Source organism: Lactuca virosa, chromosome 5 (assembly GCF_052849685.1).
Source record: "Lactuca virosa cultivar CGN04683 chromosome 5, Lactuca_virosa_CGN04683_v6, whole genome shotgun sequence".
In the NCBI taxonomy this organism is placed as follows: domain Eukaryota; kingdom Viridiplantae; phylum Streptophyta; class Magnoliopsida; order Asterales; family Asteraceae; genus Lactuca; species Lactuca virosa.
The window spans coordinates 316,384,547-316,396,591 of NC_136430.1; the positions used below are offsets into that span (position 1 = coordinate 316,384,547).

A 12,045-nucleotide genomic window follows, 5' to 3' on the forward strand; every position below is an offset into this window, starting at 1 on the left:
AGTTTAATTGTTTGGAGTTTTGTATGGAATTGAGATTCAACCATTTCAATGAAAATCTTTGATAAAGGAAATTCATTGTTTTTGCTAATGATCAGCAAATACGTCCATATGGTTATATTGAAATCAAAGGAAGTACTTATACAACCATTATATGTCCAAATATGAAAACCTTCCATAAAGTTCAATTTATGGAAGACTGTAATTTTTCAACTTTGGTTGTAATTGATGTTAATAAACAAAGACCGTAATTTTTCAATTTCTGTATGTAGTGAATAAAGAGGCGTACAAAGACAATTTTACAATGAGTGATTTTGTTGAGAATTTTACTAGCAATAAAACTAGAGGCTATGAGTCCAACGATTCAAGACCACAAGGACTTACAGTGGGCACCACCTGAACCCTAATCAATGGAGTCAGCCACATGGTTTTAAAGATGGATTCCACAATCTCATTGGTCAGAATCCTATCCAACATTTCCATCTTCAGATTTCACTTATCCTACCTGGCTCCATTCACAGCTCCCTTTTGATTTCACTCCCACCCATATAACACGCCTTTCATTCTCCTCTTCTTCCATATTCAAAACCATCAAAAACACCAAAACCTTGATTACAGACTAACAATGGCAGCCGCTACATCCGCCGCAGTCTTAAACGGTCTCGGATCACCCTTCTTGACCGGCGGCAAGAGGAGCCACACCTTGTCAGCACCACTAAATGCCGCCACCAGTGCCACCTCCACCCCTAGGCGCCTTGTCATTGCCGCCGCCGTCGCTCCCAAGAAATCTTGGATCCCCGCCGTAAAGGGTGGCGGCAATTTACTCGATCCCGAGTGGCTCGATGGCTCGTAAGTCTTTTTCTTATGTATTTAAAAGAAAAAAAATTAAAAAACCCACTTGATTTTCTCTCCTAGTGTACTAAGATTTGTCCTTTGTGTATAACCGGATCAAAACAGGCTCCCAGGTGACTTCGGGTTCGACCCGTTAGGTCTAGGCAAGGACCCGGCATTTCTAAAATGGTACAGAGAAGCTGAACTCATCCATGGCCGGTGGGCCATGGCTGCAGTCCTGGGCATCTTCGTGGGTCAGGCATGGAGCGGGATCCCATGGTTTGAAGCTGGAGCCGACCCGGGTGCCATTGCCCCGTTTTCATTCGGATCTCTTTTGGGCACCCAACTCCTACTCATGGGTTGGGTCGAGAGCAAGAGATGGGTCGACTTCTTCAACCCGGAATCACAATCGGTTGAGTGGGCCACCCCATGGTCCAAAACTGCTGAAAATTTCACCAACTACACTGGCGAACAAGGGTACCCAGGTGGCAAATTTTTCGACCCGTTGGGCTTTGCGGGTACGCTCCAGAACGGAGAATATGTCCCGGATACCGAAAAGCTTGATAGATTGAAGTTGGCTGAGATTAAGCATGCAAGACTTGCTATGGTTGCTATGTTAATTTTTTACTTTGAAGCAGGACAAGGGAAAACACCACTAGGGGCTCTTGGATTGTAATTTGTAAATGAAAAACTTGTTGTCTTATGGTGTATGAACTATGAAGCTTCTATATGATCATGTAACATGTAAATTTATCTAGAGAAATCCCAAAAAAAGCTTCCATTTTTCACATTTTTATGGGTAATTTGAAATGTTCCGTTTTGGAGTAGTAAATGGTAATGAAAATGTCACTCGGTATTGCCCATGGCCATTCAGAATAAACCTTCGCATAGACTTCACCTTCAACATATGCTTTTCCTTTCCATTTTTGCAATTCTAAACCTTCTTGACGCTTGATGAGTGTCATTCTCATTAATTACTAAAGCACCTTGTAAAATGTAAATTCAGCAAAGAAGAAACTGTCGCATGAGCCTCTGATTTCGAGCTCAGCATCACTAAACCACCAACTTGTGACATTGCCTGAGCTCAAAAACAATCTACTGGGTTAATTAGGATAGCTAGCATATGGTAAAAGTGAGTCTTTAATTTTGGTCAAATAACTTTGGAAAATTCGAACAAGCTATCATAAGAGTTTCTTCACTTTGCTTGTACATTTACATTTTACAGGCTATGCATACATCTTTTTCATAATTCTACTGATATTTTGTTCGTTTACGTAATTCTTTTACTTTGGTAGGACCCATGGATAAGTTTTTTGTGAAAAAAGTTTAGGGATAATAAGTTAAAAGGGTAACATATTATTCGATTTGTATACATTTGGTCACTGAGTTTTTTTTTTCGTCCACATTTACCCCTTAAACTTGTTAAACTGTACACATTCAGTCATTATGACCTGTTACTCCAGGTTAGCCGGGAAAAATGACTTGATAGGATAATATATTTTTCATTTTGTACACATTTAGTCCTTAATATTTTTGTATATACTTAGTTCTTAACATTTTTTTTTGTTTCAAAATAAGTCCTTTTTTTGTACTCATTGAGTACTTATGAATGATTTCTTTAGGTTTTTTTCACGACATATTACGTGAGACAATCATTTATGAGGTGCCTGAGGTTGTTGATACTTATGTCCAATGCGATCTCGACTGCTTGGTTGCGTAAGTCTTATGGTTTGACTTAGGTCTTGTATTTTGAACATCGTAACTTCTTCGTACGATATCAGATTTTAAGGATCTTTATCCACGTGTTCATTTTTTGAGTCTACTACAACTTTCATTAAGATTACTCCGTTAAAATGTAATATATTTTTACTAACAATTTTATAAAAAAAACATACATACATGCATTCATAAAAAACGTATGGACAGGGGAAGACGCAGTAATACATAGTAGGTGTTGCCGAGATGAAATAGGTGTTGCTGATACATGGAAAATAGGTATAAACGAAAAAAAAAGCGAAAAATTTTCCACTGCGAACAGAAAAAACAGGTGTTGTCGGTGCAACACGGGGACCATACTAAATCCGCCACCGCGTATGGATATAAAAATCGTAAGTAAAAATATATTATTTTTTAATGGGAGTAATCTAAATGAAAGTTGTAGTAGACTAAAATACGAACACATGGATATAAAGATCGTTAAAATCTGAGATCATATGAAGAAGTTATGACGTTCAGAACACATGACCTAAGCAACCAAGTAGTCGAGATCGCGATGGATATAAGCATCAAAAACCTCATACTCCTCATTAATGAATGTCCCACGTAAGATTTCGTGAGAAAAAACTAAAAAATTATTCATAAGTACTGAGTGAGTACAAAAAATCAGTTATTTTGAAAAAAATAAAAAAATAAAAAAATAAAAAAAAAAGGACTAAATGTGTACAAGAATATTAAGGACTAAATGTATACAAAGTGAGAAATATATTACCCTATTAAGACATTTTTACCGGGTAACCTGGAGTAGCCGGTCATAAGGATTGAATGTATACAGTTTAACAAGTTGAAGGGGTAAATGTGGACGAAAAAAAACTCAGTGACCAAATGTGTACAAATCGAAAAATATATTACCCTTTTAAGTCATTATCCCAAAAGTTTACCATAAAAGAGATATCCGGAGGTTTTTGGTATGTGCTGAGTTGGCGACACAGTCCATTGGCTTTCAGGAGAAAAGTCATCAAAGAAATAAAACTTTACTTATTAAATCTTAGTTTTTTTTCTAAAGTTACAACATTTATTTTTGGGAAAATACCCGCAATAGTCAAAAAATGGGGGGTATTTTCAAAAACTAGACACAAAAAATTGGATTTCCGGATATAGACATGGTTTTCGCGGAATCTACTGTAGCTCCACGGAATGGCAAAATCGTAAATAAATGAGTATATTAAAAAAAAAACCCTCAAGATCCATTCCGCGGAGCTACCTCCGAGGAATGAACTCATTCCGCGGAGGTAGCTCCGAGGAATGGATCTTCAGTTTTTTTTTTTTTTTTTCACATCGATTCTTCGAGGTTTATATTCATTCCCCAACTAATTATTTTCAAGCAAAGATTATCATACTATCATAATCTTTTTCTTGAATATAATTAGTTGTGAAATTAATATAAACCCCGAAGAAACGATGTGAAAGAAAAAAAAATCTAAAGATCCATTCCGCAGAGCTACAGTACATTCCGCGGAGCTCCGCGGAGCTACCTCCGCAGAATACATGTCTATACCTGGAAATGTCCATTTTCATGTCTAAATTTTGAAATTAGACCCCATTTTTTTACTATTGCCGGTATTTTCCCTTTATTTTTTTCGCTGTCATTTAATTACCCATGTACGTGGTGATTTTTTAAAAATATTTTTTAAATTTCATTTATCCAAGCTGCTCTAAATAGTAAAAAAAGAAAAAGAAAACAGGCCACCACCGGCTTGGGTGTGGAGTGGATGCAAAGACGGACAAAGACAGCCTATGAAATTGTGCCAGTGAGATTGAAAATGTGTTAGATTCGAACTTTTTGTGGGTTGTGGGTTTGTAGCATCGGAAACAATTAAAAATAAAAAAATAAAAAAAAAATTCAATTTTAAATTAATCTCTATATATATACACACTTTATACATATTTTTACACACAACAAACACACATTCACTGTAAAATGGATAATTTTTTAGGTTCATTTTTCTATATTTTTTTAGTAATTTAGTTTTAATTTTCTATTTTTTATACTTTTTAAAATATTTTAGGTGTAATTTTCTATATTTTTTAATTAATGTAATGTGAATTTATTTAATATAAAATATTTATTTATATTATAAATTGTGTTTTTGTTATTTAATTTATGTTAAAAAATAAAAAAATAAAAAAAGAAATATTATTGAGTGGTAACCATTTCCAATGTTTAGTGTGTTGGTGGTGGAGCTGACGTGACACCGATGTAACAACGTTTTTTACTGACTTGGGTGTGACCACTTCCCATAGCCTAATACCACACAAGGAAATGATTTTCATGTTATAACACCAATATTTTCCATGTCATATTTGCTTTTTGATTTTTTTTTCGAGTTTGCTTTTTTTTTTCATGTTTCTTTTTTTAATTAATAAAACAAAAATATTTTTATAAAACATAATATTAAAAAAACAAAAAAGACATAACTTTTAAAAACTAAAATTAATATTACAATAAGAAAAACATTAATTTTAAAAGATAACATTTTTTTCCTAGTCCTAATTAACTTAAATAACATTTAAATGAAACCTAAAACCATAACATTTTACTACCAATCCTAATTAGTAATTAACCCCAATACGTCTTCCTAATTTGATCATTCATCGCTTGTAGTACCGCCAGATCTTGAGCGGTCAAACCCTCATCGCTAATCCGAAGAATTGACAACTGATATGTCATTAGTTCTCTCTGTTTTTGCTCCTGCTTCTCCCGTGCATGCCTTTCTAGGAACTCCCAGTGGTGACGTTTCAACTCATTTTTTTTCTTTTTGTAATAAACTGTGCTAATCGAATTTCGCTTTCATTTCCGCCGCATCTCTTGCTTTCGCATCAACCTCCTCCGCATGCCTTGTAGCGCGCCTCACTTTGTCGAATCTGGGCGGTCGTTGTGGTGGGGAGATCTCCTCGATATCATCTGAGATCTCAACGACGTCGGCGTTTAGGTTGATGTGAGTTCGTGCGTCTAACACGTCGACCAAGCTCGAATTTCAAGACCTCTTGGATTGAACTTACGACGATGTAGGAGTTTTATTCCACCTTGGATCCACTCGTAACAAATCCTATGACTTCTCGAAATCGAGCACATGTCCCATTTCGACCCGATATTGTTCTTTTGCAGATTTCAACAAATCAAAGTCATTTGCTCTGCTCTGCTGTTGCGCCTGAATTCTCGTGTAAATACCCTTGAGTTTTGTGCACCACTTAGTTATTTGAATCCATTTGCTGCTTAGCATGTCCGTATTGCGATATAGTTTTTTCTTCAACAGAGCGTGAAATTTTTCCAGCACCGCCCACCAATAAACACCTTTCTTGATACCATTACCGCGGAGTTCGTCTTTTGAAGTACTACACCATGCTGCCGTCAAAGCATATTCCTCATCTGGTGTCCACCATTGTGGAACTTCCTTACTTTCTGTTTCAACCGCTATAGCTTTCCCGTTCCCTCTTCCTTTCGCTTTCGCTTTCCCTCTCCTACTACCTCATGTTTGTGTTTCGACCGATGGTTATGTTGGAGGTGGTGGTTGTGTTGGTGGTGATGGTTGGGTGGTTGGTTGTTGCATCGAAGAGAAAGTCGAGAAAAGATTTGTTGCAAATTTGGTTTTTGGCCAAAAGGATTTTGTTGAAGGTAAGGTGAGTTAGGATCTTGCAGTAGTGGTAAAGTGGGATTGAAAGAGGCTCCTTGGTATGGGATTTGTGGTGATCCTTGACACGATAAAATGTTGAAATAATTTTCGTAACCGGAAAATCCGAGAGACGAGGTTGTGTTTGGTTGTGTGTTTGGGTTTTATTGAGGGGTGTTTGGGTTTTGATCCATTTTTTTGGTTGAGAAGAAAGTATAGATTTTATAAAATATAGAGAGAAGGAGAGAAAGGTCTAAAAAAATGGGTTAATATGTTGTATTTATATAAAAGTTAAAGGGTAAAAGTTTTTTTTATTTACAATTTGACTGTTTGACAACGGTCAATTGCACAACGTTCAATTTCTTCTCGTTTCACCTGGTGGTAACGAAGACGAGATGCGCCATAACAAGAAACAACGAGCAAGGGGGCGGTGGTGAGCTCGTTACAAAGGCGTTATGCCTTCTCCATGTCGGCCACAACGCTGACGAGAAGGCCCACACCGATCGCTCTAAAGCCGAAGATTATAAGGCTCCCTCGTTACAAAAACCAGATGGACTACTTTTAACTTGAAGGGGCCGGAACGGAAATCTTGATGCAAAATACTAAAAAACTGAAAATTAATTGAGTCAGTTGGAGCATAACCCATATAAATTGCACCTAAGATTAAGAGCCCATAAACACAACATTTAATTACAGAAAAAATAAAAATTCTCTAGCCTTGTGTTATTGACTCATAGGTCATAGCTATAGAACACCATTGAAGTGTTGAATTGAAAAGAAATACTCCTAAAGAAAAGATATTATACGCTTGTTATTTACACCAATTTTAGTTACACATAACCATAAATATTGAGATCATAAACTTGTAACACTCAACTACTCAAGAAAACATATTTGCAAAAGAACAACAATAATTTGTACATATGGCTACAAACATGAACATGAATTAAGTTTTTACCTCAACCATGACAACACCAATCAATATTGGCCTTTTAGGTAAATGCCCTGGAAATTAAGTTGTCATTGATAATCACATTCTTAATCCAAACTGCTGAAACTCCTGGATTATACAATCACCCTACCCACCAAAAGAAACAGGAGCCTAAAAACAATAATCAAAAACCCCTAAACGAAATCCAACTCATAATTTAGAGAATGAGTTGGAATCTATGCCAAAAAATGACAAAGTAATGAAAATTTTAGTTTGGGAAAAGGGGAAGTACACTAAACCCTACAACCCAGCAAAATCCAAATAATCAATTAGATAGGGTGTTACTACAAAAAAAACCCTACGTAATGGGACATGCATGTGTGTGTGAAGGTAAATCCATACACACACACACTATATATAGATAATGCATAAAAAGTACATAGAGTTCAAAATGTTTACACGAAAAATTACAAACCGGTGGGTCAAAATGTCACGAATCTCAGAGATGTTTGCATTAACTGGAATGAATAGATGCCCTTCTTCATAGAGGTGAGAATTGATTCGCTTTATGGTTTCTTAGATTTTGGAAATTTGTTGTCTAAACCAAACTGAATTCAAGGCTGCCTAGACCAAACCAAAAACCGAATTACAATTCAGTTTGGTTTGGTTTGAAAACCAAGAAAACCAAATTTGAAGATTAAAAATAAATCTAAATTTCTAATTTTTTTCAAACATATTATCAGAAGTTTAAAATATAAATATCCAAAGATTCAAGCATCAAATAAAATTTTCCAAGCGAAAATTGAATATAAAGTTCTAAATATATAATCAAACTCTCAAAAATAAAATGCATACTTCCAAACTTGTTGCCTTGCCAAATTTTCCTTCATTTAAAGTTTAAACATCAATAATAGTTGTTTCCATTATTGATTGGTGGATGTATCAAATAGAGATACAACAAAAACAAGTAAACAGATAATGTTTAAAACTAGTTAAGAAAAAACAAATAATGTATAAAAAAAGTTTATAGGAAAAAGAATTAATGGTTACAACTTACCATCCTGAAATTCGTTAAGATCTTCAATGTTTTCTTCCATATTTATCACACCATCACTTGAGCGGATCAAATCTTGACAACATATTAATGCTTACACAAATTTAAGAGTTAAAGAATTTTAGATTGATCAAGTACCCTTCCACTAGTACTGAAGATAAAATTTAGATGCCACAGTTGATATAGGAATATCTAACACATCACAAGCAAAAAGCGATAGGATGGGAAAGAAACCACTTCTCTTCTTCCAGCAACCCAAAACACTGCATTCGTCACTTAGAAAATATACATTATTTTCTTCGATGTCCTTTTTCATGTATCCATCTAACTTTGACTTAGAATTGTTCGCGACGCCCGATTATGCTTTCTTCTTTTTCACTTCAACTAACGTTTTCTATATAAGTGATCTAATGACATCACTAATACTACCAAACAAACCCACATCGTGAAAACTTTATGCAAATAATCTAGATGACTGAGAAGGCTAGATGAAGCAGTCTTTACATGTTTATCCGAATGAAGACTTTTATATTCATTAAAAAGCTCATACAACATATTCTTACATAATATAATAATTTTCTCTTCAACTTTATCACCATACATACTAGAAATAATAACATAATTAAAACAATGTACATCAATTAGTAAAAGAAAACAAATGATAAAATTAAGGGTATTGTTGTACCTTAGTTTTCCTGGTAACCTTCGTGATGGATAGTTCACCGGTTTGGGGGCTGAAAGAACATAAAATGGTTAGAGCAATTCTGTGGATGCCCCGAAACCTCTCCGACGTGAGGATTAGTATATTGAGAGATGAAGGTCTTTTAGTGATTCACGATTGTGTTTTAATTATATGCATGTGATAGAGTGAGTATGGTGTACCTTCCTTATGGCTTACAATTGCTCTTTATAGACCTAGATGGTCGCCTTGTCCGATGGTCCAAGGTAGGAGGTACACACGAGAAAGTACAAAATGTCAACAATTGGCGGGCTTTTCTGGTCCGAACCCGGAGTATATGCGAGTTTCACATAACAGGGTTGAGCAATAAGGTCGACTTCGGCGATATCCTCTTCTAGAGTCAGCGGGTTTGATTTCTCTGGCCTTAACTCTTCTTACTCTAAGTCATCTTTTTCTCTGTCCTTCTTCTGCTTCAAAGGTGAAAGCTTGGGAAAAGCCATGGTAGAGTCAATATCCTCTCATTTTGACCAAGACTTTCTGAGGTGAATAATCAAAATGTACAGAGTTATTGACGAATACTAGATGTCTGCTCCTCCTTCGGAGTCTTCTATCTGTGACACAGGCAGGAATCAAGTGGGGGTTTATTTGCATTTTCTACTAGCAGGGTTGCAATTCCCGACATGCTCCTTCATCGACGATGTTTGTCATGTTTATAAGATACTCATCACCTAAATTAGCCTAACTGATTTCGTAAGGTTATGTGTTTTCTTCTGCCTTGCAAAGCTTTAGACATCGCTCCTGATGTAGAGATCTTCCATTATTTCTAATGTACCACTTTTATTGGCGATTGTGTAACGTCCCAAAATTTAAAACCAAAAATTTCATTTTCGTATTAGTAAAACCATCAACCAAACATGTTTATAAAACCATAAAGGAAAATCAGAGTATGTCAATTAAACATTCCAAATACATCAGAGTCAAATAAGGCATGAATAATGGTGTGTACGCTGCGATCAACCCGAGCCCTTCCCCTTTCGATCCGGAAGTACCTGAAACATAAACTGATAATTATAAGAACAGATCTTAGTAAGTTCCCCAAAATACCTCATACCATACATATCAATTATACAATGGGCCATGACCAATAACTAACGGGCCCCGCCCAACATCGAGCCCCGCGCGAAATAGATTTGGTTGTATTATATGATGGACCCCGACCAACACACCCATCAAGCCCTGCCCGACATACATACAATACATACACACATGCAAGGCCACACAGACAACTAGCATACATATAAAAATAATCCATGGGTCGTCATTGGTTCCTTCGACCCGTCAAACACAGTGAGGAGACTTACCTCAATCTGCTGGAAATCAGGTAAATACCCGAGATGCTAATACGGGAAATCTCTGCACTATATACGATCAAATAACACCCTAATTAATAATCAGGCCATAAACCATATTCGAGAGTCTAAGTCTCTAGTTCCGACTGCTAGGGTAAAAGACCATTTTATCCTTCCCTTACTGGGCCTAATTATGAAAGCCCGAAACCCCAAAATGGCCCAACTAGCCCAAAAGGCCAAAAAAGTCCAACTGGCTAGTACGCCTCGCGCACCACTAGAGTACGCCATGCATACGCATCGCAATCTCTTACGAGACTTAAACTCAGTACGTGCAGCGTACATAAACGCACATCGAACGTACTGGTTAAAGATCCCTTCTCTTAACAAGTGACTCAACCCATTAAGACTTTGACGTCCAAAGTTTAGATCTACTCCCAAAAGATGTCTTAATCCATAAATTTGGTCACTTTACCAACTTGAATGGCTCACAAGGACCCAAAACTAAACCCTAGGTCCAAAACACCTTACCAAGGTCCATAACTCATGCATGGTTGAAACAAGACCATCGAGACTTGATTTTTATGCTTTTAGGACCTCATATCTACTAAGAAATGCCATTCTAAGGTTCTGGAGTAGCCCATACTCCCAAGAACCAAGGTTATGAAACCAAAGCTCCTAAATTTACCTATAAATGAGATCTCAACAAAGGAACCATCAATGTAAGAACTTTTTACCTCCAAGAGCTTACAATAAAGAATATATCTTTGGATCTTGAGGCTCTAACGCCAACAATGCACCACCACCAAGTCTCTTCTTCTTCTAATGCACCAAAAGGGCCAAAAACTAAACCAACAACTAAAGAATGCACCAAAGATGGCTAGGGTTTTGTGGGCTTATCTTTAGAAGGAAGGAGGCTGATGAGGGGGCAGCCTCAAGCTCCATAATGTTGCTTAAATAGGGTCCAAACCCTAAAAATTAGGGTTTATCCGTGGACATCGTATGTCTAAGGTACTCAGTCCCCCCCCCCCCCAACCAAAAGTTACACTTTCACCTATTTAGGACCAATTTGCAAGTTAATTAAATAATAAGGGTCAAAATAAGAAATACCTTGGAACAGAGTGTTATAATTCTTCCCCACTTGAATAAGACTTCGTCCTCAAAGTCTGCTATCTCAAATAACTCTGGGTAATGCTCCCAACCTCATCTCATCCTCGGGCTCCTACGTCCACTCCAAACCCTTTCAGTGCTACCACTACACCTTCACGATATCCACCACCTTGTTCCGCAAGGTCTTCATCCTCCTGTCAAGGATCGATACTGGTCTCTCTATATAATTCAGGCGATCATCCACCTGAATGTCGTCCAATTGAACCACTACGGAATCATCAACCAAGCACTTTCGTAGCCGAGAGACATCAAAAGTGTTATGCATATGAATAAGATCCTCCGACAGATCCAAACGATAGGCCACCCTGTCCACTCAGGATAAAACCCTAAAAGGACCAATATACCTGGAGCCCAGCTCGCCCCGCTTCCTGAATCGAATGACACCTTTCCATGGTGACACCTTCAGGAGTACCATGTCTCCAACCTGAAACTCCAAGTCTGATCATCGGTTGTCTGCGTAACTCTTCTGTTGACTCTGTGTCGTATGAAGTCTGTCACGAACCCGCTGAATCGATTCCATCATCTTGGGTACCACCTCTGTACTCCCCATAACCCACTTACCAACCTCACCCCAACATATCCGGGTCCTAAACTTTTTCCCATAGAGCATCTCAAAATTGTTGGGTTTTTGAGCATTCTAACACTCCTAA

The 12,045-nt window shown here is 37.1% G+C and overlaps 1 protein-coding gene across 1 annotated transcript; it reads left to right on the forward strand.

The window, feature by feature from the left end:
- Positions 1-553: 553 nt before the first annotated feature.
- Positions 554-1,618, forward strand: LOC145115204 (chlorophyll a-b binding protein CP24 10A, chloroplastic-like). Its single transcript, XM_079051441.1, has 2 exons — positions 554-846; positions 955-1,618. The coding sequence occupies exons 1-2, from the start codon at positions 623-625 to the stop codon at positions 1,502-1,504; spliced, it is 774 nt and encodes a 257-aa protein (XP_078907567.1). The 5' UTR covers positions 554-622; the 3' UTR covers positions 1,505-1,618.
- Positions 1,619-12,045: the final 10,427 nt, after the last annotated feature.